General features: G+C 54.3%; 10 protein-coding genes across 10 annotated transcripts; 7 read left to right on the top strand and 3 right to left on the bottom strand.

The window, feature by feature from the left end:
- Positions 1-419: 419 nt before the first annotated feature.
- On the bottom strand, positions 420-1,579 carry EI97DRAFT_464820 (uncharacterized protein; the record flags this gene model as incomplete). The annotated part of the gene is made up of 7 exons (XM_033801441.1): positions 420-615; positions 678-734; positions 797-885; positions 961-1,153; positions 1,210-1,266; positions 1,324-1,415; positions 1,502-1,579. The coding sequence occupies 7 exons, from the start codon at positions 1,577-1,579 to the stop codon at positions 420-422; spliced, it is 762 nt and encodes a 253-aa protein (XP_033657137.1).
- A 623-nt stretch (positions 1,580-2,202) lies between these two features.
- On the top strand, positions 2,203-5,049 carry EI97DRAFT_492156 (MFS general substrate transporter). Its single transcript, XM_033802300.1, has 5 exons — positions 2,203-2,305; positions 2,823-3,400; positions 3,456-4,370; positions 4,401-4,501; positions 4,550-5,049. The coding sequence occupies exons 1-5, from the start codon at positions 2,236-2,238 to the stop codon at positions 4,650-4,652; spliced, it is 1,767 nt and encodes a 588-aa protein (XP_033657136.1). The 5' UTR covers positions 2,203-2,235; the 3' UTR covers positions 4,653-5,049.
- A 153-nt stretch (positions 5,050-5,202) lies between these two features.
- On the top strand, positions 5,203-7,582 carry EI97DRAFT_430635 (DUF1446-domain-containing protein). Its single transcript, XM_033797739.1, has 3 exons — positions 5,203-5,369; positions 5,449-5,589; positions 5,648-7,582. The coding sequence occupies exons 1-3, from the start codon at positions 5,339-5,341 to the stop codon at positions 7,300-7,302; spliced, it is 1,827 nt and encodes a 608-aa protein (XP_033657135.1). The 5' UTR covers positions 5,203-5,338; the 3' UTR covers positions 7,303-7,582.
- A 1,015-nt stretch (positions 7,583-8,597) lies between these two features.
- On the bottom strand, positions 8,598-9,188 carry EI97DRAFT_448290 (ankyrin; the record flags this gene model as incomplete). The annotated part of the gene is made up of 2 exons (XM_033800152.1): positions 8,598-9,111; positions 9,160-9,188. The coding sequence occupies 2 exons, from the start codon at positions 9,186-9,188 to the stop codon at positions 8,598-8,600; spliced, it is 543 nt and encodes a 180-aa protein (XP_033657134.1).
- Positions 9,189-10,534: 1,346 nt separating this feature from the next.
- On the top strand, positions 10,535-15,960 carry EI97DRAFT_482233 (uncharacterized protein; the record flags this gene model as incomplete). Its single annotated transcript, XM_033802062.1, has 2 exons — positions 10,535-13,506; positions 13,566-15,960. The coding sequence occupies 2 exons, from the start codon at positions 10,535-10,537 to the stop codon at positions 15,958-15,960; spliced, it is 5,367 nt and encodes a 1,788-aa protein (XP_033657133.1).
- A 1,520-nt stretch (positions 15,961-17,480) lies between these two features.
- Positions 17,481-18,103, top strand: EI97DRAFT_482232 (uncharacterized protein; the record flags this gene model as incomplete). The annotated part of the gene is made up of 2 exons (XM_033802061.1): positions 17,481-17,516; positions 17,615-18,103. 2 exons carry the CDS (start codon positions 17,481-17,483, stop codon positions 18,101-18,103), a joined length of 525 nt encoding a protein of 174 aa, XP_033657132.1.
- A 27-nt stretch (positions 18,104-18,130) lies between these two features.
- EI97DRAFT_181029 (uncharacterized protein) lies at positions 18,131-18,497 on the top strand. The gene has a single exon (XM_033793511.1). It carries the CDS (start codon positions 18,185-18,187, stop codon positions 18,440-18,442), a length of 258 nt encoding a protein of 85 aa, XP_033657131.1. The 5' UTR covers positions 18,131-18,184; the 3' UTR covers positions 18,443-18,497.
- Positions 18,498-19,215: 718 nt separating this feature from the next.
- EI97DRAFT_181027 (uncharacterized protein) lies at positions 19,216-21,473 on the top strand. The gene has a single exon (XM_033793510.1). The coding sequence runs from the start codon at positions 19,433-19,435 to the stop codon at positions 21,179-21,181; it is 1,749 nt and encodes a 582-aa protein (XP_033657130.1). The 5' UTR covers positions 19,216-19,432; the 3' UTR covers positions 21,182-21,473.
- A 947-nt stretch (positions 21,474-22,420) lies between these two features.
- On the top strand, positions 22,421-24,290 carry EI97DRAFT_464813 (uncharacterized protein). Its single transcript, XM_033801440.1, has 2 exons — positions 22,421-23,195; positions 23,377-24,290. The coding sequence occupies exons 1-2, from the start codon at positions 22,560-22,562 to the stop codon at positions 23,938-23,940; spliced, it is 1,200 nt and encodes a 399-aa protein (XP_033657129.1). The 5' UTR covers positions 22,421-22,559; the 3' UTR covers positions 23,941-24,290.
- On the bottom strand, positions 24,092-24,806 carry EI97DRAFT_464812 (uncharacterized protein; the record flags this gene model as incomplete). The annotated part of the gene is made up of 2 exons (XM_033801439.1): positions 24,675-24,806; positions 24,092-24,604 (listed from the first exon to the last, which is right to left on the bottom strand). The coding sequence occupies exons 1-2, from the start codon at positions 24,681-24,683 to the stop codon at positions 24,092-24,094; spliced, it is 522 nt and encodes a 173-aa protein (XP_033657128.1). The 5' UTR covers positions 24,684-24,806.
- Between the last annotated feature and the right edge of the window lie 191 nt (positions 24,807-24,997).

The raw sequence follows: 24,997 nt of genomic DNA, 5'->3' as shown, positions 1-24,997 counted from the left end.
GTGAATGCCTTGATGGGACTCATGTAGCACCAGCCAGCGACCTCGCCTGTATATTGTCCTGTGGGAGGTATAGCTGGCAAGGCGCAGGGCACCGCTGTCGGGATTTAGGTGGACGGGGAGCTAGAGCGAGGGAAGTTGTGGGGTGGAGGGTTACTTTGACATATAGATGTCTTTTTGAATTGGACTAATTTCAGGGGGAAAGGGAAAGGAATTGTGATGTGCGTATATTGCTAGAAGCTGTGAAAGACTGAAAAGCTGAAGTCGCTCAACACCTTTGAAGATGGGTGAGATGTTTACATGAAGAAGAGCGTATGCACCTATTACCCTATCCAACCCACAGTCTTCGAAGACAATGCCATGTCGCCCGGCGATAACAACGACCCCACAGTTCAATCTGGAGATCATCCATCGCTCGACGCTTACCCCACCGTTGCCGGCTCCTCGATCCAATCGAACCTATACTTACGCTCCAGCATACCCTCCTCTCCCTCATTCCGTTTATCATAGCGGTGATCAGCACAGATGAAACTCTTCGTCGCACCGGCCCAGCCAAGAGGACCGAGATTTAGTAAGGGCCTGTCCAATTGTAGAGTATTGCCTTTGCAATATAAGTCGCTACTGCGTGTTAGTACGTGAAGCCCTAAGGGAACCGGCGGTCTAGATAGCATTTCACTTACGTATACAGCGTGCACCTTGTGCCGACGGTGGGCGAGACGGAGTTAATCTTGCCTTGCCTGGGTCATCGCGTCAGTCTCCGGTGACCTACTTGATAGGGTAGGCACGTCTCAACACTTACAGATCCTGGAAAACATTTCGAAGGCTGATACATTGGAGTGCGGATATTGCGACGCAGCTCTGCAGGTTTGTGTCTAGGCAGAGTTGGAGCTGTGTCAGGTATTAGCTAAGTATGCCAGAACCAAGTAAAGATGATTATGCAAGTCTTAGGAAAAGGGGATGTACCATTCCAATAGGTCCTTTGTAGAATCGAGTACGGGCGCGTTTGGAATGCTGAGGAGCGGGGGTGGATAGCGAGTGTTGCTCCCAGCAGGTGACGCTGCGGATTCTCTCGTCGGGATTGAGAGCCTTGAGCTGGGGAATGTAGGTGTTGTCGATGGCGCGACCGCCGGCCAAGGGGTTGGTACAGTCGAAGTCACTTTGTATGATTAGCTAGGTACGATGCTTTCCAAACTGTGGTTCTCGAGTGCTTACCGGTAGAGGAGACATGCGGTATGCTCGGCAGTCTCGAGAGACGAGATCTTGTGTGCGCTGCATCGTAGTATAAGCATATCTGAGAAGGATTGTAGCCTATTATGATATGCTTACAGATTCCCATTGTCTCCATTGAGATTAACGCATTTGTCCAAGGCGTCGAGCGTAGTGCAACTGTGGTCTTCGTCGTCGATGCAAATTGTAAGCTGGATAGTGTTAGAGATAAGTCTTGGTCATCAGAGTCACAAGAATAGCTTGTGCATCTGGATGAGATTTGTTTGAGCAGACTTACACTTCCTATAATGGCTTTCAAATTCGGAACCCCTTCGCGCTTCTGCACAGCTATTGTGGCCGTCCTAGATCCAGCCATCGCGTGAGGTTGCGGTTCGCAGGTGTCCGTGTCTTTGCCTAAATCGGACTTGTATGTTATTGGTGAAGCCACTCGCGCAGCGGCGAGCGAGAGTAGTGGAAACAATTTCAAGAAGTACATCTCTCTTGGGTCGAGATTCGTAGGTGCTTGACAGATATTGTAGCTGAGGAAACGGGAACGTGGTGGATTACTTGGTACGAACAAAGGGATCGGAAAAACGAGTTGGGGGTTTATATCATGGAGTATATGTGATCGCTGGTGTAACGGGCGGGTGACAGGTAGCAAGTGAAGTTGGGTCTGTCAACGTGGGTTCTATGACAGTGGTCGATGTGATGATTTGCTAGGCAGGTTTTTGCGCAATTCGAAACCGTGAAGCTTGCGTTGGCGCAGTTGTAAAGTCTCTAAAGGGAATAAAGGCCATGTTCTCATGACAGAGTAGGTGAAGTTACTCAGTTAATGATGGGTCACGTGACTCATTCATTGATTCACGATCCGAAGGCATGAAGACCGAAGACATGGTTGAAGTCGAGAGCTTTGAATTAGCTACCTAGGTACATGTTGTAAACGAATACGAATCCAGGTCGTAGGTATACTCAACCGGCCATTGGACCTAAGATCCGAAACCGGTACATCGACCAACCCGCCGCGCCTATGGTATGGCCGTACCGCCACAAATATACGATCATCAACACCTCATAAAATTGCCTCCAATGCTCAGGTTTCATCGTAACTAGCAAGCCCCGGACGCGTTGCTCGAGCTAATCTCAGGCTGAGCACCCCTCCAGGATCTTCCACAGTATTCCCGATTGAAGAAGTGTTTCATCGTCGCGTATACGTCCGACTACGTTTGTAGAGGAGCGTGAAGCAGTTTGCGCCTATTTCAAAGGGTCCAAATTCATCAGTCAACACTTGGATACGGGGTTACGCCTGCCAGTCCGATTCGTTACAGAAAGTGCCTGCCTCACCGCCAGCTTGGAGCAGGAGCTCATCGCCATTGCTTCTCAAGAAGGAGCATGCCATGCTGATTAAGCGCCGTCGTCGTCATGCACCTGCGTAGTTAAGGACTCCCTTCTTCTATTCATCGTGAGACTCCATGGAGCTTTTCACATTCTTTTCTATCATATACCAACATCACGACCGTTCATTTTTGTGTGTACTATACATGAGGAGGTAGACTCAGCGACATATCTGGACATGGCCGGCATTGTTACCAGTAATGCCGACAGCGATACCAGGAAAGAAGCGAAGGCGAGCGCATCGGAGGGTTCGAACGGCCTTGTTCCGAACACAAACACCCGCAACACGGAGAGGGATAAAGAAAAGGGTGCGAACGTCGAGGATAGGGAATCCCATAAGAGGCATGGCACTTACGATCGCTACATTATCACGGAAGACGATTGTTATGAGGAACTGGGATATTCATGGCCAACCTGGAAGAAATGGGGCATCCTCACCATCGTTTTTCTTGTCCAAGTCTCAATGAACTTCAACACCGCGCTGTACTCGAACGGAATAACCGGGATATCCGCCGAGTTTGGTGTTAGCCATCAGGCCGCTCGTCTGGGCGCTGCGCTCTTCTTGATATTCTATGCCTTTGGATGTGAACTCTGGGCTCCCTGGTCTGAGGAACTGGGCAGATTCCCCGTCCTCCAGCTATCGTTGTTTCTCGTCAACATATGGCAAATACCGGTCGCCTTGGCTCCGAACTTTGGGACTATCCTTGCTGGCCGCGCGTTGGGAGGTCTTTCCACTGGAGGAGGCAGTGTGACACTGGCCATGGTTGCTGATATGTGGGAAGCCGATGCGCAACAGTATGCGGTGGTGAGTTTGATGGTTCCACTCAGGAGAATCTCTGTCTCATATGCTTCGATTCTAGGCATACATCGTCTTCTCGTCTGTTGGAGGGTCTGTACTTGGCCCTATTGTCGGCGGCTTTGTCGAGGAACATCTACACTGGCGTTGGACTATCTGGATCCAGCTCATTTTCGGAGGCTTCGTGCAGCTGCTTCACCTTTCCCTCGTTCCGGAGACCCGATCAACCATACTAATGGACAGAATCGCCCGAAGACGCCGCCAAGAAGGCGATCAGAACGGTGTGCCGGTGAATATATGGGGTCCCAACGAGCTGACGCCATGCAAAGACCGGTTTTCGATGAGAGAGATTCTCGTTACGTGGATTCGCCCCTTCCGCATGTTCCTCACTGAGCCAATTGTCCTATGCCTCAGCCTACTTTCCGGTTTCTCCGACGCCATTATCTTCATGTTCTTACAGTCGTATGGCCTGGTGTACAGGCAATGGAACTTCACCCCAATCGCTATCGGCCTCTCGTTTATCCCCATCGGCATAGGCTACCTTCTCGCATGGTTATCTTTCCTTCCGGCTATTAAGCACAATATGAAGGTTCGCGCTGCTCGGCCAAACGACGAACGCGCGCAGTATGAGAATCGGCTTTGGTGGCTCCTCTACACCGTTCCCTGTTTGCCAGTCGGCCTCATCATATTTGCTTGGACGTCGACGGGTCCACCGATCCACTGGGTAGGATCCATGGTTGCATCTGCTCTTATCGGAATTGCCAATTATGCCATTTACATGGCGACGATCGACTACATGATCTGTGCCTATGGTCCTTATTCCGCATCAGCAACCGGAGGGAACGGCTGGTCTCGCGACATACTGGCAGGCGTCCTGACGCTCCCCGCCACTCCTTTTTACCAGAACATTCCCAGCTCTTCAGATCCCAAACACGTTGCGTACGCGTCCACGATCCTTTTCGGCATCTCCATACTCTTGGTGGGAGCCGTGTATGTCATCTACTGGAAGGGACCACTTTTACGCGAGAGGTCGCCGTTTGCCCAAAAGCTGGCAAAAGTCAGAGAAGAGACGGGCGGAAGGAACATTGGTGCCCTTCCAAACATTTACGGGTCACGACGCGCCTCAGTTCAGTTGGGCCTCTCCTTGCCGGGTTCCAGACTTGGGAGTTTACGGCAAACCGAAGCCGCAATTGAGAAACTACAGGAGCGAAGAAGATCTCTCAGCATCCGTCACTCACAGGAAGGTGTGCGGGAGGTCTAATTCGGCTGCCGGGTCAAGGTGGAGCTGCCGTCCTGCAGCCGTTTTTCGACATGTAAGTTTCCGTATACATGTCGGCTATACCCTCCGTGTGTCGCCGTAGGTACAAGTGAACGGTAACCGATGCTTGTACAGTGTGCGCATAGAGGAGGATAGCGAAGTGGTTCGGAGAAGGGAAGCTGGAATATGTGCATTTGAGCACTTCAGACGTCGAAAGCAGGCATGAAATAGGTATGGTCGACTGTCTTTACGGATTGAAACCGGTTCAAGTGTGAGGGAGTCTAGGGGCTCAGATTCCAAGCTCGCAAGACGAGCAGGAACCCGAATATCCTCCTGAGAAATACAGCTTATATTGTTCTTTTTAGGGAATGAAGAAAGTGGCATTGTTGTAATTGCTGAGAGTGTCTTGTGTTAACTTAATAATCCTTAGATGACCCTTGATAGATTGTTCAGCATAGCCGAGCGACGGTGAACGCTAACACTAGATTCGGATTAGGCTTCTTTCCCCGCGTTTTGGTCGGGAGGACGTCTGACAGCTACCCTGCGACTCTATGTCGCGATTTACCTCCACTCACCGAGGTACCGTGTGAGGAGGCATGGGATATCTGGACATCATGCTGCTCCCTATGTTTCTTCTTGACGGGCACGTCCATCTAGCTGCCGAGAATATACCACCGTGAGCTTCCGCCATGACAATCACACGTCCAATCCGCATTGCTGGTACTGCTCACTTTCCTTTCCCTTATATATTCACTATTGAACTTGCATGATCTCTCAGGTGGCTGACGGCATCGAATAGGTGTTTCGGGCTCCACGACGGACCGCCGCAATGCAATGGCCCTGCTGGCAGCCAACTATGAAAACGACCCCATCGATGTATTTACGGGAGACTGGATGAGCGAGGGGAACATGACGGTCCGGGCAGGAAGCAAAATGAGCGGTGAGGGATATTGCGAATAAATCCTTAAGACACTGAGGCTTATATGATGCGACTCAAGGCAATCAGGAAGCCTACGAACCCACGTTCCTCGAAGCTCTCGAACCCGCTCTCCGGGATATCGCAAAGTATCGCATCAAGGTTGCCGTGAATGCGGGGGCTGCGGATACGGAGAAGTTGCACGCGGTGGTGACGGAGATGGTCAAGGAGAAAGGGCTGGATCTGTCTGTGGCGTGGATATCCGGAGATGAGGTTCTGCCGCAGCTCCTCGAGGCAAAGAAAAGGGGCGAGTCGGCTTTCGAGAACATATGCACTGGGGAGAGGTTGGAAGAGTGGGAATTCGAGCCCATGTATGCGCAGGCGTACCTAGGCGGGTTGGGCATCGCAAAGGCATTTGAGAGGGGGGCTGATATCGTGGTTTGTGGACGCGTCTCGGATGCCAGTCCTGTGATCGGCGCGGCGTACTGGTGGCACAAGTGGCGGCGATGCGACCTGGATGAACTGGCCAACGCGTTCGTCGCAGGGCATCTCGTGGAGTGCAGCTCGTACAGCACGGGGGGCAACTACACGGGCTTCAAGGACCTCGAGAGTCTCGGATGGGACAACATCGGGTACCCCATCGTCGAGATTGCGCACTCGGGCGACGTCGTCGTGACGAAGAATCTAGGTTCCGCCGGCGAAGTCTCGGTGAACACGCTCACGTCGCAGTTTCTGTACGAGATCCAGGGGCCGTGGTATTATAACTCGGATGTCACGGCCGTCCTGGACGATATCAAATTCGATTATATATCGACCAACCGGGTCGCACTTCGCGGTGTGAAAGGCGCTCCGCCGCCGCCGACTACGAAAGTTGGAATCACGGCGAAGCCAATGTATCAAGCCGAGATGCACTGGTTCCTCACCGGGTTAGACATAGACGCCAAAGCGCGCATGATCGAGAAGCTGATCAGGACCCAAATGGGCTCCCACGTCTCCAACCTCGAGCACCTCTCCTTCCAGACCATCGGCTCCGTACCACGTAACCCCAAGAACCAGAACGCCGCCACCGTCGACCTCCGCGTCGTCGCTCAAGCGCGAAAGGCATCCGACCTTGCCGGAGCCAAGTTCGCACGAGCATGCATCGATCCCATCATGTGCGCCTATCCCGGCGCGACGCCTCACCTCGATCTGCGGCAGGCGTTTCCCAAGGAGGTGTTCGAGTACTATGTCACTCTCCTCCCTCAAGCAACTATTCGACACCGCGCTCATCTGGCCAGCGGCGAGGTCATTGATATCCCGCCACCAAGCGTTACGAAGACGTATCCAAAGCAGCAACCTTCTCAAGATACAACGTCGGATATCGTCAAACTCTCCTCGTTTGGCGAGACTGTACGCGCGCCTCTAGGCACCATAGTGCACGGTCGATCGGGAGACAAGGGGTCGGACTGCAATGTCGGATTCTGGGTCCGTCATCAGGACGAGTATGCCTGGCTGCGGGACCTACTGTCTGTCGACTTTATCAAGGAGCTGCTGGACGAAGAGTACAAGCGTGGGAGGAGGATCGAGAGGTGCGAGTTTCCGGGCCTCAGAGCCGTGCATTTCCTGCTCAAGGATCATCTGGATCGAGGCGTGAGTTGCACGTTGAGTGTGGATTTCCTGGGCAAGAATTGTGCCGAGTATCTAAGGGCGAGGGAAGTCGATGTGCCGCTGCGGTTTTTGGCTAAGGGGAGGATATGACTCAAGGTGATTGGCTCTTGTAGGTGATGAGCAGTAAAGTAAAGATGGAATCCCTAGCATTCCAACACACACACATACAAATTGGCGAGCGGACTTGCGAAGGAATCGCAATGGATTGCAATTAGGGTATCTTTGGTCGGATTGCAATTGCGGAATCTTTTAAACACTGAAACGCGCAAGAGAGGTACTTCAGCATAGGAATCATTTCGCTCGTTCCTATCTTGTCAGCCTTGACGCTGCCAGGCGAGGACTTACCGTGGATATGCACACTAGTGCTTCCAGTGAATGGTAGAGTCACGTGCCCCAACTGCTACCACGATGGACTCTAGGGGCAGGTTATTCATGTTGAGAACAGCCTAAGCAGTAAAAGCCTGCCCACTCATATATGTTGAGATGGTGAGGCTGTAGCAGTATAGCGGTGTTGTCGAGGAGGCGACTATTAGCATGAGTCGCAAGGCAGGTGATTTGGCGACTGTAAATCCCTCTGGGAACAGCGCCAAAAAAAGACAGGGATGAGAGAAAAGTGAGAAGAGAGAAGGCGACGAGGGAGTAGAACGAGAGAGACGAGAGGGAGGGCAATAAGGAGCAAACCTGATAGCGGGAAGGTGAAAAGCGATGCGCCCCGTCATTTTCCAGTATCATAATCGAGCAGGTGAGTGGCCGGTTCGTCAGTGTTACAGTGCAGTCGTCCTGGAACTGGAATGAGCCTATTCTTGGCTGAGGAATACGAGCCAGAGAGAGGATCAGATGAGCCATGCCTTGGAACAGCCTCTGCCTACGGATTGGGTCGTCTCGTTGCTTGTCCCATGTATGTGAGAGCATCTGGCCGGTGTCAGAGCCTATGTACTCGAGCAGCATGTACGCGGTAGGTAGATCATGGTTGGTTAGGGGCATAGCGTGAGAGGGCTGGATGTATATTGCGAAGACAATGATTTAGGTACATAGCGCACGGGTCGGTCCGAGGCGATGGACTCCGTTTGATAAAACGCGTTCTCTTTGCCATGTCACCTTTGACTGAAGACCAAGGAAATGCGTGTTGGCCACTAGCAGCAGTCAGTCAACGGCCTCTTGTGGAAATGCCCCGTGATGGTGGCAACACGCGCTGTGGTGGAGAACGTTCTAGCAGGAGTTCAGCAATTCTGAGAATGACGGAGAAATCAACCGTGCCAATGGTGGAGCCCAGAACGAACCCAGTCCGCCAATTGACTGCCGTTAATAGAAAGGAGATGGGTTTGAAAGCTTCGACAGATGATTCTTGTTCTTCATATTATGTCTTGTATCAGCGCCCGAAAGATTTACATAGACTCAATGTTTGCCTGTTTACCCTCTGCCTCCTCGAGAACACGAGCTACGTCTGCGAAGCCCTCCTTTTCCGCCCAGTAACGTGGCGTTCGACCTTTGCTGTCCAGCTTCAGGGGGTCGGCGCCCATCTTCAACAAGTACTCAACAACGTCCATCTTACCAAACTCTGCAGCTCGATGGAGTGGTGTTCCAAGGCCAAATGGCTTGCGCTCGATATATGTCTTTAGCTCCTTTTCGTATTTGACCTCATTGATTGGTGCACCTTTCTCTATGATCTTGCGGACTACCTCTAGAGCATCAGGTTTATCCCTTAGAACAGCATAATGGAGGAGTTGTCCACAAAGTGGGTTTGCTCCTCGTTCGAAAAGAGTGTCGATGGTTTCGAGAGGAGCGGCAAGCATGGCGTATGATGTTGGTGTAAAGTCCCAATCGCAGCGGCTGTGTGGATTGGCACCATGGTCAAGCAACCACAGAACCATCTCCTTATCAGAGGTACACAGAGGGATACTGAATGTGTAAGTTAAGGTTAAGACTATACAACACTGGTAATAATACCTCAACACGGAAGGCTCATTTCGGCCCATGGGCCGGTTGATATCCCATCCATACCTGAGGAACAACTCTAGTACCTTAAACGCCCGACTACGCACAGCAACCTCAACTGGAAGATCACCGTTCGCGACGTTCTCGTCGAGCAGAAACTGAACCATTTCTATGTTCTGTTGCCGAATTGCTTCAGCTAAAGAACGATATAGCCACGTTGGATGTGGTTGCTCATCAAATGCCGCCTCAGGGTTGTGGAGAAGCTGCCAGGCCTGTTAAGAGTATCAAGGTCTCCATCGCAGGCAGCGCGATAGCAGATACCTACTTGTTCAGGCCTGGGCTTTGCATAGTAGGGGGGTGAGGGTCCGAGGGATGGGGGTGGCTGGATAGATTGCATGTTACAAAATCGAAGAGGTGCTATTACTATGGTGAGAGGAACTCAGCCCTATAAGCTAGAGAAAAGTGGGGTAGTGTCCTTTGACGCCGCACTAGTCTCACTTCGAGCTGCACCGTTTAGCCTAACATGAATATAGCACCGCGAATTCGGTATAGTAGAAGCGCTTGTCCTTGGCGGGTATGCGAATTCCATCCCATGCATGTCCTGCCCTAACGAAGCTGAGTCCTTTCACCGATTACGTGCCTGTAAGACTACCCTAGCCTGCTTCTAGATTATGGCCTGCTGCTGAACTAGGATAAATGCGTAACACAACTCCTGTTTCTAGGTTGGCTTGCTTTGATCTTATATATGCCGTAACTATAAGATCCTCCTTCTTCTTCCGTTCGCCACTATGACTACATCGCTGCATCTGTATCCGTTCATCCAACTTCATCTAAATACGCAATACGGGAAACGATCAGCCAGCGACGCAGCCAAACGCAGATGTGAGTGAGTGCGTTCTACCGTAACACTAAAAGGCAATGCTAACAATGATGTGGTCCAACGGAACAGAAGATGCAGGAGGAAGAGCTCAAGGCCATGAAATTAGCGATTAAGGCGAAGGATCAACCAAAATAAGGATAGGAATAGTTCATAGGCTTGCAAGAGTCTCCGCTTAGTATAACTTAAGCTTTGAAAGACAAACTTTAGGCTTCTATTAACTATTGCGAAGTTTTAAAAGTAGCAGCCAAAATTCAAACCATGATGTGGCAGAATGAAATGAAAGCAAAGCAAATAACGAAGGATGGGGTCTACTGCGCCAGATGGTGAGACTACTGCGGAAGCTGTGTAGGTTAGTCTTCACGCCAAGACGGTCGGCTGACTCCGCGATAGATGGCTACCTAGGTAAATATCAAGTGCGCCTGGGGATTTCAAGCCAGTGATCCCTAGTCTTTCCTCCAACTCATACGACTATCCACAACCCAGCCACTCACTCCAAGAACTCCCACAATGGATCAGATCCCCCATATCGACATTGACATCCCCACTCTCCGCCTCTCCAACCCCCAGTCCCAAGTCCAAATCCTCCGAACAGCCCTCTCTAAATCCTCCTCCCCAACCTCCCCATCGTCCTCCCCATCGTCCTCCACATCCCCCTCCCCCTCCTCCTCCCCAGACAAAGCCAAAGCAATCACACAAACCCTCCTATCAGCCATCCAAACCGGCTCCCTCCCCCCCTGCATCATCCACATCTGGCTCTGCATCTCGCCGGACCCGCACTCCATCCACTTATCACTCACCCAGCGCTTCTCTCTCGCCGTGCGCAACGCAGGCATCGTCGCGTTCGGCCGGGCCTTGCGCGACGCATCGCGATGGAGGTACGTCTGGGATGCACTCGGCGGGGTGAGGGGAGTCGTGGAGCTGTTGAATGGGTTTTCGGTGCGGGAGCTAGGGAGGGTGTGTGTGGCTATTGTTAGAGCTGCTAAGGCATCATCGTCATCATCATCATCGTCATCGTCTGCTAGGCGCGACGGCGCCGGGGATGAGCAATTGGAGGAGAGGAGGGAAGAAATGACTGCATTACTAAAAGCGCTCTTGCCAGACGTGTTTCCCGAGACGCAGATTCGCACCCCGGATCCGCGTCCGTTGGCGAAATACTACCGACGGCTGCTGCCGGCATGCAGCCAGGAGGTCGTCATGGGTGTATTGTTGGACGGGTCTGCAAAGGGCGGGGATTGGGATGATGTCCGTGAGGGGAGTATCTTGCGGCTTCAGATGGATACGGTGAAGAAGCTCATCGTAAAATCGCTGCTGAAGGGCACGAAGGTGCCTGCGTGGCTTTCGCGCTGGTTTTGGGAGAGTTCGCCGGGGAAAGAGTCGCTGTCGTGTCTTCCTTGGTCAATGGGCTTCTCCATGGAGGTTATGAGGTTGCTGGTTGATAGGAATCTGAAACCCGAGGGAGGAATCCGTCACTTCTTCCTTGAGAACGTGGTAAGACGGCTAACACGGCGGCGAGTGCTCAAGGGCAAGCCTAACGCAGAACTGGAAAGAGAAGCCATCGATTTGGCAGTGGCCTATCTGCGACGAAATCCCAAGGCCGCAACGCCGGGAGAGCTGCTTGCACGTTACGGTCTCGTGCACTTAGTCTCGATTCGCTGGTCGCGCGGACTCGAGACTTTTGACGGCCCGCTCGCGGAGCTGTTGTCTATGCTATGCTCTCAGGGCAAAGACGTGTCGCTATCTGCGTTTGTGCGGCTTCTGGAGGGCATGGAGAGGCACATGCGATATGACTATCTTCGCTCTTGTTTCCGCCTCGTCGCCTCGCGGGACATCGAGTCGGAGTCGGATCTGAAGGATATGGACATCTCATGGCTATCTTATACACTCTTGCAAGATTTAGACACTTCACAAGCCGTGTCCCTATTCCAACGTCTACGCGCAGCAAGAGGAGACGTAGGTCTCATCGACACCGGCCCATATAAATCCGTACTATGCACATCGGCCACATACGCATCGTCAGGCCAGGGAGACGCATGTCTAACATACATCACCCTGTTGACCCGGAATGGCGAGTTCATGGAAGCCGAAGCCCTCGCGCGAGCACAGATCCAGGAGCGACGGAAGAAAGCCGCAAGCAGTTCCGACCAGCAGCAGCGCGCGTGGTATGCGCGCTCCGCCATCCATTATGCCACGGCTAGCGGATCGCGAGATTGTGTCAATGAGATATATGCTTGGGCTCACCGCTTTGTGCGCGATCCCCTCACATGTGCGACGCTGTACGGCCAGTACACGCGGGAGTTCAAGGATCTCATCTGCGGCGTGCCTCAAAGATGGGATGGCGTTGACCTGGCGCGCTTGAAGGCCGAGATCGCAGAAGCAAACGCTGTACTTCGCCTCTTATTCAACACGGCGTGTCTTGGATTGCGCGAACCGTCTTTTGCTTTCCAGACGTGGAGCCCGACGTTGAAGCTCTTCAGGAAGATTGTTCACAGACGGATAATGCGGCTGAGGCGTGCGAAGGGCATCATCGACAGCGATGAACTGTATCGCGCCGTGTGGGAAGACACTGTGCGGCTGCTTATCGATGTTGAGAAACTAGGGCTCACGGCAGGGTACGAGAGGCTCGAATTGAATTGCATGGGCGGCATCCTTTCGTTCCAGACGTTTGGGGGGAAGAAACAACTCCGCGAGGATGTAGAGTCGCCGTGTACGTATCGCTTTCTGGATGAATTGGCGAGAGCGCGCGATGAGCTCTGGCGTGAGGTACGCCCTAGGATCTATCCGGCCGCTGCATCGTTACCGGAACCGTATCTGCGAGGACTCCCAATTCAAGTCCTGACGACGCCTTATGAGATCACGGTATCGAATCTCGATGAAGTAGCTCCCTACATTGCGAGGAGGGCCAATGCCGCTGTATTTCTTAACCAAGCACAAGCCGCAGTGCCCTTCCCGCAGGACGACGAGGGCCGGGCAGCCATTGGAAATTTTATCGACAGCTATGGTTCAGCAGTGCGCATGTTGGTACCCAAGGAGCTGGATGTGGAAGAGAAGAAGCGAAGGATTGAGAGAATCTGGCGCCATATATGTATCTTCTCTCGCTCACGCATGTCTGAGGAGGAAACAGTACGGTATTGGCGAGATCTCCCCGGCATTTTCGACGATGACCTGAAAGACCTGTGGCCTTCTCTGCCCGACCCGTATAAGCACTTCGCAGACGTCCCCGTTGTTCCTACGGTGGAGGAACCATCGATCCCGGAAGAGTGGAATCCTCTACCTCCTCCCACTCGACCAGATCTCAAGGAACGGAAGTTGGAAGAAGTAACATATCTGGATATGTCGAAGGACATCAGCAGGTTCAGCGCACATTCGTCACGCATCACCGACCACCGCTCATACTTCCTGCCCTCCATACCCGCCCATTCCTTCAAGGACCATCCATCTGGTCGTGGCAGAGGAACGAACGAGCAAAGAAAGTCCCTGCGGTCCGTGAAGGCCTGATCCTGTCCAATCTGCTCTACCTGGACGCACGCAACGCGTCGAGCACTCGTATTCTGGCCTCGCCTTTCCCCTCGGAACGCGACGTCCGATTTCCCGCTCTCTACCTCGACGCCGCCTTCTTGTCGAGAGAACATGAAGGCACGATGGACGTGATAGAGCATCACCTCCAGCACGTCCCTCCCACCCTGCTGGCACAGGTCGCGCGGAACACGCTAGATACGCTGTCCCAATCGGACCCCGAGCAAGCTGGCTTCATCAACCTCGAAAACAAGGCGTTTACCCTCCTCGCCCTCCTCTCTAAGAGCGATAGACCAGGCCTGGCTACGGACATGGCCGTGGAGACAATCTTGCAACGTCCAGAAGCCAGTTCCTGGCACAGGAGTCTCCTCAGCCCTAGGATCTTCCGAAGGCTTTCCGCATCGGAGAGTCGCCAGTGCTTCGTCGCTTTCGAAAATGCCATCATCGCCAAACTTGACGAGCAAGCCCAAGCAAAGAAGGCGAAAGCAACACTGGACGACGAGGAGAAGGAGCCAACGCCGGATACGAAATCCGAACAGCAGCAACAGCAAGAACCCTACGTCAAAGTCACGACGGTCAAGTTCCTCGCCCAGCTGCTGCAAGGGTCACGGTTCGTCCCTGAGGACTTCGCCATCGACGTGTTGACTCGCCTGGCGCAAAAGGCGTCTCACGTCGACATCAAACAGGCCATCCTGTCCAGCCTACTGCAAATCTACAAGGACGCCTCGCCGTCTCTTGCTAAGGGTATCCTCGTCGCACTCGAAGAGCACTTCATCCCCTTGATCGGAACCCTCGACGAGCGCAGACCGATCACCGAAGAAGCCTGGACGGCGGCAGAAGCCACCTTGACGCCTCCGGAAGTGGACCTGACGTCGGCGGAGACCACGCCTATGCTCACGGCCGTGCTGGGTTTCCTGGGCAGCGTGGAGTATGACTACCCCCGACAGAAACCCTTCCTCGAGCGCATCGTGTTCCCGATTTTGGACGGCCTGAAGCAGGAAATGAAGCGTTGGCTAACCATCTTCCTTGCATCCGTGTCGGCGCGGACAGAGGACGTACTTCCCCACCTACCACTCGTACCGCGCAGCCTCGACGTGTGGGTCAAGCTATTCCGGGAGTCGGGCACCACGGTACCGCAGGCTGTGCTAGATGAGTATGTCGGCTACTTGCTTTTCTGCATTTCGCCAAGTCCCGCTGTCGTGGCGCTGAACGAGCGCTTGATGAAGGCGGATCCGAATTTCAAGGCTAAGCCGCATGTGCAGACGTGGCTGTCGTTGTATAACCGGGGCATTGAAATCGTCAAAGCACAGTCTGCATTCCACTATCTCTTTGATTTGGACGAGAACGGCTGGGCTACGCAGAGGTCGAATCAGTCTGCAGATGCATCCTCTGGAGAGGCACGCATACTCATCACAGCGTCCTCGATAAAGTCCTCGATCCTTACACTCTTCGCGGCAACCCTACGCGCGGACTCCCCGCATTATGCCTACGTTGCGCATCTCCTGCAGGAGTTTGGTCCGACGAGGTATCATTATGGATCCGGGGTGAGATGGAAGGCATCGAGGGAGGTTGTGGAGGAGGTTATTCGGTGTGTGGAGGATTTTGAACGAGGGGATAAGGGGGGAGGAGTACCGATAGTGCCGGATACGCATGCCCTGCGTTTGGCGTTGTTGTCGTATCCGACGGAGGATGAGGAGGACGAGGACGAGGAGCAGGGGGAGAAGAAGGGAAATGAGCAGAATAAGGATGATGAAGGGAGAGAGAAAGACAAAGTGAAGGAAGGCCACAACTCAGACGAAACCGCAACCCTCTCAAACAAGGACGCAATAAAGCTACGCAGCCGAGACGACGCCTGCCACCTCTTCGCGGGCCAGATCGCCGCTGTGGTGGACGACATGATCGATGCGGTGTCCAGCGCTGGAATACCCTATCACGGGAAATTGACCGAGGTGAAGAAATGCTTTGCGTACATGATGGGCGTGGAACGCATCTACGTTTCGCTCTGGTTGGGCAGGCATGAAATTCCTGGCGCGGAGACTGCGGTTTCGGCGGAGAGTGGTGGTGACTCTAATGCGAAGGAGCAGGTCCTGGTGCGACTAAAGCAGGCTTTGCTTGTGGAGTTGGCGGCCGAGTTGTTGAAGGTTGTTCGGTGGAATTGGGGGGTCACGGTGCTTGGAAATGAGAGACGTATATTGGAAAAGAGAGTAGATGAGATGCTGGAGCGATGGAGGAAGAGTAGCGACGAGAGGATAAGAAGATTGGGGTACACGGTTGCGAATCCGTGCGTTGAGGTAGCTAAGAAGGACAAGGAGGGAGATAAGGGAAAGAAGCCGTGGACTCTCTTCACGCCGAGTGATTGGGGTAGTTCATCGAGCGAGGACAAGGCATGGGAGGAGTATGTGGGTGGGTTGGGGGTATAAGGGGTGGCTGTGAGGAGATGTTAGTGACTTGTGGTTTGTCGACATGTTGCAGAGTTCCTTGCCCATGAAGGGATGTACTTGGCACCTCTAACGTATCTGCATCCTGTCCGGGAAGTACTCTTGGAAGGGTGATGCGGGTACATTATGATCTGGTAGGATATCCGAATGCTCATGTGTTCTTGTCCGAGTTCTTGTGATGGTCCGTCGATTGCAATTGGTAAGCATATATACCCGAGGATATGGAGACGGGCGAAGAGCTGTGTGAAATTTCCATGTGAAGGGAGCTAGCGTTGGGGGCTCATCCGAGCAGATGTGAATTGTATGTTCCTCTCCATCGGCATGATCGCGAGTGGGTCCGCCGGAGACGAAGCCGTTGGAAGGTCCGCTATGGTGATGCTTATAGATCCACTCATCGAGATATCGTCCGTTCATGCTAACTCGATCCCATGAGTCCCTCGTCAAGAATCCACGCACAACATCATTAGCAGTGTGGCCAAGCTCACGGCGTTATTAGCTCGGGGCTTTGTTGTTCTGATTATCACAGTACAAGTAGGGTGGGGTCGGTGAGAGAGACTGAGGGGTCGGCGCCATGTCCGTATCCGGAAGTGGTTGAGAACAAGGGGCACCTCTAGAATCCAAGGGAATCGAAGTAGCCGAAGACTGTCTACATACACAATAGTAGACGTACGACGACAAGATCGGTGGTGTGGAGACCAGGCGTGTAGCGCGTTCTGTAACGATCGGGACTGGCGCTACAGCCAGGATCAGATGCCTAGTCGCACACCAGTATGCACTCCAGCAGCTTGCAGTGATTGGCTGTAGCGAACGGGACAAGTTGACGGGCCTTTGTCAACCTTGGCTGCGGCAGCTTAGGCTAAGGTTTCGAGATGGATGAAGCGGCTGAGTGCAGTTTACCCACGAGGCAAGAGTTGATTGATGCATATGACGGAGTTGTTGAGAAGTTGCAACCCTTGGAGTCGGGCTGTGTCGAAACGGGCCTTTTTCTTCGGCAGATTATCATGGTGTGCTTGTGCAATGCCCAATACGAGATAGCTACTAGTGAAGCCATTGGAGAAAGGGTTGGTGTTGATGTACGGTTACCGGCGGATTGCCGGCTAGTAGGCCAAAAAAGAGGGTACAGCGACAGAGGGGAAGCAGCCAATCAGATTCTGGGGTTGCTCTGCACGCTGGCACAAAAAAAAGGTGTCATGGGCATGGTCGATGGGTAAAAGTGCGGGCGGCGACTCGTTGGTGTGAACAAAGAAGGCTGCATTCATACGCTCCGATGCGTCCTTGGTTGCAGGTGCGACTTTTTGGAAGTGATGGCTAGTACTAGTACAGTACGGCTAGGGCCGTCACAAAGCCCAGCTACGTTGTGCCGTGATTGGGTGCGGCGGGGGCGGGGGCACGGCTTGGAAGGGGAGTGGAAGGTGGCGAAAGTCGAAGGGGATCCATGGATGGGGGAGGTTGGATGATTGAAGCTCATCGGAAGGCCGCGTCGAACGGGTGTTCTGGTCACCATGTGGGCCTGGGACGGTGATCGTCTGAATCGCCTAGTCCGTTCGCGGATAGGGCTGCGTTTTTCCAGATGCCCAATAATAATGCACATCGGTCGCCATTATGTATTGTCCTGTGTGAGCACGGAGTACCATAGTACTGTATGTTGTTTGAGTGCAATAGAGGCTACGTTTCTGACTTCCCAATCCAAACTTGTAGGTGCAACAAGGCGGATGGGGAGTGCTTCGCAAATAATAGGCCGGGCCAGGCTACAGCAATCCTGATAATACGCAGTACACAAGTACACTGGCGCGGATATCAGAGGCCGAATAACGGTGCAGGTGGTGAGACGCCCCTAGACTACTGGAAAGCAGAAGCTAGCCCCGGGCCTGCGACGTGGCCGGCCTTCACACTCCACTCACCACTCACCAACTCCGGAAGTACTGGGGCGGGAGAGGACAAGAGGGACGAGACATGTGCTCGGCAACCCGAGCAGCAATCAATGATGAGAACTGCCCGCACCCGCCCGGCAGCCCTCGTGCGCCACACGAGACAGCAGCACTTCGAGCGTCGTGCAGATGGGAGCAGGGGAGCAGGGGAGCAGGGAGAGGAGCAGGGGAACAGGGCAAGCAGCGTCGGATCGTGAATGTACAATGAGAGAGCTTGCATCGAGGTCGAGAACGACGCGGCGAACCTGAGGGGGGAAAACGCTGATGAGCTTCTGACGATGAGGTCAACAACGAGGCGCTTGAGCTCCTGCCCTTATCACCCACAAAGCACACATTTTGGAAATCTCCCACCTCCCCCACCTCCTTCCCTCCCTCCCTCACTCTTACAATACACTTCTCCTCCTTCCATCTACCTGCGACACCCACACGGCACACGATCCGAATTCCGCTGCCTGGGCTTCCTCTGCACATTTCACAGTTCGTTTTCCTCTCCTCGCTCGCTCTTCGTCCGAGGCCTTTGTTCAGGCACCGTGTGAGAGAGAGTTCTGCACGACACCAACAAGGCGCGACACCATATCATCATCACGACCTCGCCCGCCCGCGCCTCGAGTCCCGATCCCTCCACTCCACCACCGACACGCACAACTTACCTGGCACCCCTCATCCGCGTTGTATCATTGGCCCGACTGCCTCCGTCCCGCACCGCCGCCGCTCGGTCCTTTGCTCGAAACACGCGCCCAGCCAGGCCCCCGGAAGCGTCCCAGCTGTCCCAGCCAAGAGGGCGACCCTCGACCCTCTCTCCTCGAGTCCATTTGTCGCGCCCACCCACCCACCACCACCCAACCGCCCCCAGAGCTCTGCTCCCCCCAAATTTCCCTCCCTCCCCCTCTCGCCATTGGCTTTGTTGCCCAATTTTCTCCCATAAATCCGTCGCACGCCAGCAATCATCGCATGTCTCTGCCCGACTCCCACTGCCTCCACCCGCTCCTGGCCTAGCGCCCACCTGGAGACTTCCCGGCCCTGCTCTCGTCGCCCCGAAAGCAGCTGCTTCCTTCCTGCTCACACCCTGGGTGCTTCTCTTCGGTCGCATCATATCAGGTCAAGGCCAACCGCTGCCTGCCTGCGCCGGTTTCTCCTCCTCTCTCACCTAATCATCCATCCTCTGCTGCGCCGCCTACCTCTTCACTGTTGCCACCACTCTACACCATCGCTGCCACCTCTTCGCTCTCCGCCACGACTTGCGCTTGTGCGCCAACCGTCGTCGCACTCGTCGCATCGCACCCTCTGCGGCCCACCGAGTCAACGCACACGCGCTGCAGCCCCCAGAACCGCGTTTCGCACCCGTTTTACCTCCCAACGCCCACTTCTTTGCGCGACCGAATTCCCGTCCGTCTCCGAAACACCCCTCCCGTGGTCCGCCACGCCTTGATCCGCGCATTTTGTTCGCTTCGCTCGCCGCCATCTGCCTCGATCGCCTCTCTTTGTCTCCACGACGGCCGCCGACATAACCGTGAGACAAAGGAACTATGGCCGGTGGGCCGAGTCCGACGAACACGAGTCCTTCCACCCTCTCTAGCGGCCCTTTTGCCAACGCCAAGTTCACCTCTACTGCCTCCTCGCCCCCGAAGCCGTCCTTCGCCCCTCAGAACTCCATGGCTGCTGAAGTCTTCCCGACCTCGCATGCCTCGCATGCCTTCAGCACCTTGCAAGCGCCCATCGGGGATCGCCGTCCACTGGAAAAGACCAACATGTCTCGCTTCGCGCTCAGCGACAAGGAGCCCAATGTCGAGACAAAATCCCCCCTCCCTACCATTCTGCTGCGAAAGCTGCCCAAAGGAAGCGACCTCGAAACCGTAAAGGATATTTTTCTCCTGGCCCAGGACTATCATGATTGCGAGCTGGTCACTTCGCCCTACCCAGAGGACAAGGGTTTCGTGTCTGCCCTCGTACGCTTCACCACTTTGAAAGGTGCCGAATCCGCACGGGACAAACTGAACGGCAAGTGGAACGCAGCAAAGGACGCCACCATCATCGTTGAACTGGTTCCCGAGCTCGGCGCCATCGGCTCGAGGCGAAATACGGCTGACAGCGCGCAAGCAAGGCAAGGGTCGATATCCGCAGGTGGCATCGCAGGTACCCTAACGAACGGCCGTCAATCACGATACAACGGTACCTTTCAACATCTCGAGAAGATGTCTCCGCCGAACGCCACCCCAGCCCTCGGGAACGGCGATTTCTCCGGCCAGAACGTCTTCTCCTCACCAACATCGCCCATGAAGGCAACCTTCGCCAATCGCAACTTGGGCAAATCGCTGATCAACAATGATGCGGCGGACGATGAAGATGTCCTATTGAACGAAACAATCGGATATGCCACTGGCAGCCCCGCCGTCCAGAACATCCCCCGGAGAACCACCAACCCCTCCGTTCCCGTCTCCCAGTTCAATGCGCTGTCGCTGAAGACCAATCTCAATGGAATGGGATCGCCACCCCTTACGAGCTTTTCCTCCCCTCGCTCTGGTGCCCCCATCCAGTCCGTTCAGTCGCCAGCATCGGCCATGTCTGCCATGTCTTCCATGTCTGCCATGTCGCCGAACCCCATGTCTGCGAACATGAATGGTCATCCGGGCACCCCTTACGCACCCATGCCTCCGTATGCGCGGATGAACTATCCTCCGGCCAATCCTGCGGACCATAACCCGCCCTGCAACACGCTCTATGTTGGGAACCTGCCCATGGAGACCTCCGAGGATGAGCTCAAAGCCGTCTTCTCCAAGGTGCGTGGGTACAAGAGGCTGTGTTTCCGCACAAAACAACAGGGCCCAATGTGCTTTGTCGAGTTCGAGGACATCACCAGTGCCACCAAGGCCCTGTTTAACCTATATGGCTACATGTTGAGCAACAGTGTAAAAGGAGGCATTCGGTTGAGTTTCTCCAAGAATCCCTTGGGTGTTCGCAGCAATCATCTTGCCAATGTGGTACCACCATCTGCTACTCCGCCCACGAATACGATGCATGGCCTGGGCAATAATGTGCCGGTACCCCCAGGCTTTTCGGCAGCCACGGGCCCACCCCCGGGCCTCTCGACACCACCAGGCTTAACTCCCGGCTACTCCAACGGCTCTTCGGGTTTCGGCATGTATTCAAACGGTGCAATGGGCATGGGACCGAACGATATGGCGGGTCCGACTCGTACGCAGCCCATGTCCGGAGCACACTTCTCCGCGAGCACGTTTGGCGGTCTGAACAGCAACTATGCATACCAAAGTCGCTAACATCGCTGCACAGCATGGTCATGTGCATCGAGAGTGGTGGGCTATGGGTCGATTGTGTTGCCATGTTGTTCGCTTTTTGCATTTAATCAGTCACTTCTGTCATTGCGTGGTGTTCCATTTGGTTTTGGGTAGGGTTCATTCCTCACACTATCAAGAGCATGGGTATCGGTGGGAACTCTCTTCAGGGCCGATTTCTCCGTTGAAGTCGGCATCCTTTCATGCTTACCGCGACTTTTCGTCTTTGTGATTCCCCCTTTGTGCGTTGCTTCGTTCACATGTTTTTGCGCAGAGCGGGCGTCCAGGGGGAAGGCGTCCTTTTACTTTCGGGCATTCTGTCGTTCCATTGGCACCCGAGGCCGCATTCATCCCTCTCTGGCACTCTTGTTCCTTGTCAGGACGTCGGAAAAGCAGTGTTTACAGGACCTTCCCAAGGATGACCATTGGATGGGCATGGGTGGAATGCATGGGTTTTTGGCCACTGCGGTTTCGATTCTACATGGCCATGTTGGCGGCACAGCCGATCATCTTTGCCGTCTCTTATACATTGCGACGGAGTTGCGGGATCATTGGCCTTGCGGATTGGCATGGGCCTGGTTGGCTGCATTGGCTGGAGCAAGATTCATGTTGTTGGGCGCCATTTCAGCATGGGAGCTTTGATCGAGGTGACTTGCCTTCACCGTTATCCCTTCTTTGAATTGTTTTGGGCCATTTTGTTCAGGTTTTATTCTCTTTCCCGATATCCTGTCCCTACAGTGGAATGGTATTGTTTACAGCATTTGGTTTGGAGTTTATTTGTTGGTAGTCCAGGCTCGTTCGTTTCTCGAATCCATAGTCTGTTGTCCAGTCAAGGAGGGGAAACATCATGCATGCAAGATTGACATGATGGAAGCGAGCATTGCGTCCTGGCGTTCTAGAGAGAAGGGGTTCCCTCACGGCCGTCTAATGTATACCGTACCCAACATAGCTGCCAAGACGTGACGTGCCCGAGTGAATGTGAACGGTGACGCAGATTCCACCCCAGCCACCGTTCCTGACTAACCGAGCTGCATGCACTCTATTTCTGGGTGAGAAGCAGGAACGCACTGCGGATCGTGATGTTCTAGAAAACGAACTTTCGCCAGCACTTTGCAATGCGGGGGTTCAGGCCCTGATTGGCCATCTTGATACTGGTCATGTGATTCAGTATGCACGTGCCTGGTGTCGGGATATCCCGATCCCATTCGGCTCCGCTTGGCATCATTTTTCTTCTCGAACTCGTTGATTTGAGTGCCTCTGGCCATCATCCAGCACCTCATTAGCCCTGTTCTCGGGTCATCTCCAGTCATTCCTTCGCTTTTCAGACTGCCTCAAATGCCTTTAATATAGACCTGATATCATCATGGCGCCGCGTTTACGAACTTCTCGCCTGCCCTCCTCCGTCTCCCCCTGTTCTTCGTCCGTACCGCAGTGTATCTCGGTCCCCGCCTGCACCTCCAGGGCTTTCTCTCAGACAACGTCGCGGCAGGTCACAGCCAGGCGGCGGAAATTCTATGAATGGCTCAATGGCCCCGGCAGACAACTGAAGGACCCACTCCCAGGCTCAACAAACTACCTAGGTGCGTACGACAGGTACGGTAACCTTATACGAGCGCGTCCGGGATACCAGAGGCCATCTCGCGATCAGGCTGCCAAAGCGCAAGAGGAGGGAGCAGAGAAGGAGTCGGAGGAAAAGGAGAAAATTCCTGGCGGTCAGGACAATGTTGACGAGTTGGACATGGCGGCTCGGAGAGACGCGGACAGCAAGGATCCGGACAAACTCCCACCAGAGACAGAGGAAGACCTGAGGCCATTTCCGCTCAACAGATACTTCCGGAGTCAACCAGTCTTGAGTGAGGAATTGAGAGAGGCGATATACCAGAGAGTCACGCGAGATGGCACAACGGTATCGCTTGCAAGCGTCGAGTTTGGCGTGAGCAACGAACGAGTTGGAGCCGTGGTTCGGTTAAAGCAGATGGAGAAGGAGTGGATCGCGCAGGTTGGTTCTTCCTCTTCTCCTTGTCTCTCTGCGTTTTACATGATGAACAACAAAAATTCGATTAGTCTTGAAGACAACCCACATGGTTAAAGCATACTTTGCTCATTCCGAACCTGACATGGCGTCTCTCTCCTCCTTTTTTGTCACAATCACCAGCAATACATTGCTAATCCCAGAACAGGGTAAGAAGCTGGCACTTCCTTATGCCAAGGCTGTGCTGGATATGCTTCCCACGACGCCTTACGTTGACCCATCACTTCCCGAGAACCGTGGAAAGAGACCTATTCCCCACGAACCCATCAACGATCTCATCGTACACCCAGCTACTCGCCAGCAACTGTTCGTTCCTGTCGCAGAGTCCCGGCAATTTACGCGTGTAGACGCCGGAAAGGCATTTGATAACAACCTCCTCCCTGCAGATGAGCGCATTCCGCACCCCGAGCTTGTGCTGGCTGAGCGCGAGCTAGCTGCCGGCCTCAGCTTCGAGGAGCGCAGACGGTTAGCCGAAGAGCGCCTGGCGAAGGAGCAGGCGAAGAAGAAGGCGGAGGAAGAGCGGAAGCAGGCCGAGCTGGCGAAACTCAAGACGGTACCTAAGAGGAGGTGGGACTTTGTGTTCCAAGATATCAGCGTTGAGCATGCCGGCAAAGATGGCCGCGGACCCAAGGGGGTTGGCTGGAGGTACGGATTCCCACATGAGGATCGTAAGAAGGGACAGGTCAAGATACCCACAAAGGTGGAAGCGTAAGACCATTGTTTGTACGATATGTATCACCCTGTATATGTACATGTGGCGTGCGCAGAGCGCACGTTGATTACCGTTTGGGTATCGCGCCGGCGTAGGATCTGTTCACGCCCGCCATCAAGAAGTCGGTCCATATCTCTCTGTAATCCACAAATCACCGATACGAGATCTTCTGACCGCCTCTCTTCTCCAACTTTTGTTGCCTCTTGCTCGTCGCCGCCTGTGGCTGAGGCACACCGGCCGCGTCCGTGTACCCTTGCCTCACCCCCATAAAAGTGGTATATGCCAGGTAAACCGAGTACAGCGGAATGATCCCCCACAACCACCACGCGCGATCTCCCACGGTAGCAGCGAAGAAGACGCAGCCGTAGGTCCAGTACGTGACATCCCACATGTACTCGGTCAAGCCCTTGGCCTCGAGGTCCTCGCCGGACCGCCTGATGCTTCCATCCGGGTTCACCTTCGGCCTACCCAGCCTTTCGAACTGCAGGTTGATGAACCACTGCGGCGCGCTGAAGAGGAGGTACAGCACGAGGGATTTGCGCGTGAAGGAGCTGCGGAAGACGAGGGCGCGGAGGAGGAGGAAGAAGCCGTGGATGAGGAGGGTGGCGGCCAGCGTCTGGTTGAGGCGCGAGGTGTTGCGTGCTGCGAGGGTTTTGGCGGCTTTCTGGGAGGGGGGAGGGATGATGTTAGCGATTGGAGGTTGGAGATGGGATGGAAGGGTGGGAAGGGTGTACCTGCGCCATTGTGACGGTGGGAATTGGGGTTTGCTGGCGTGAATTGACACGTCGACGCAATCCAGCAAGTGAGTTGAATGACCCGATCGTGTTTGTGCTGGCGGGGATGGATATTTTATCTATAGATGGCGGTTGACAAGTCGTTGTGAGGCGGCGGCGGTGGCCCGTGCGGCGACTGGCGGTTCACAACATGCAGGCGCGAGCTCACGACGCCCACGGCAGCCATCCAAAGCTGCCTCCTCCGCTCCCCTGCAGCTCAGTCCTCGTGCACCTCTCCTCTCACCAGTATCCGCCGCTGCGCTCCCCCTCTCGAAGACACGCCG

The sequence above is a fragment of the Westerdykella ornata genome (genome assembly GCF_010094085.1).
Source record: "Westerdykella ornata strain CBS 379.55 unplaced genomic scaffold EI97scaffold_3, whole genome shotgun sequence".
Taxonomy (NCBI): Eukaryota; Fungi; Ascomycota; class Dothideomycetes; order Pleosporales; family Sporormiaceae; genus Westerdykella; species Westerdykella ornata.
This window is presented reverse-complemented; position numbering and strand designations above follow the sequence as displayed.

Bases quoted from the DNA above. Each gene is read 5' to 3' on its own strand.
- EI97DRAFT_181029 (XM_033793511.1), top strand. From the start codon at position 18,185: ATGAGGTCAACAACGAGGCGCTTGAGCTCCTGCCCTTATCACCCACAA.
- EI97DRAFT_464813 (XM_033801440.1), top strand. From the start codon at position 22,560: ATGGCGCCGCGTTTACGAACTTCTCGCCTGCCCTCCTCCGTCTCCCCC. The intron at 23,196-23,376 runs GTTGGTTCTTCC...ATCCCAGAACAG, and splicing joins AGAAGGAGTGGATCGCGCAG to GGTAAGAAGCTGGCACTTCC.
- EI97DRAFT_430635 (XM_033797739.1), top strand. From the start codon at position 5,339: ATGACAATCACACGTCCAATCCGCATTGCTG. The intron at 5,370-5,448 runs GTACTGCTCACT...GGCATCGAATAG, and splicing joins ACGTCCAATCCGCATTGCTG to GTGTTTCGGGCTCCACGACG. The intron at 5,590-5,647 runs GTGAGGGATATT...ATGCGACTCAAG, and splicing joins GGCAGGAAGCAAAATGAGCG to GCAATCAGGAAGCCTACGAA.
- EI97DRAFT_181027 (XM_033793510.1), top strand. From the start codon at position 19,433: ATGGCCGGTGGGCCGAGTCCGACGAACACGAGTCCTTCCACCCTCTCT.
- EI97DRAFT_492156 (XM_033802300.1), top strand. From the start codon at position 2,236: ATGGCCGTACCGCCACAAATATACGATCATCAACACCTCATAAAATTG. The intron at 2,306-2,822 runs GTAACTAGCAAG...CCAGGAAAGAAG, and splicing joins TCCAATGCTCAGGTTTCATC to CGAAGGCGAGCGCATCGGAG. The intron at 4,371-4,400 runs GTGGGAGCCGTG...ATCTACTGGAAG, and splicing joins TCGGCATCTCCATACTCTTG to GGACCACTTTTACGCGAGAG.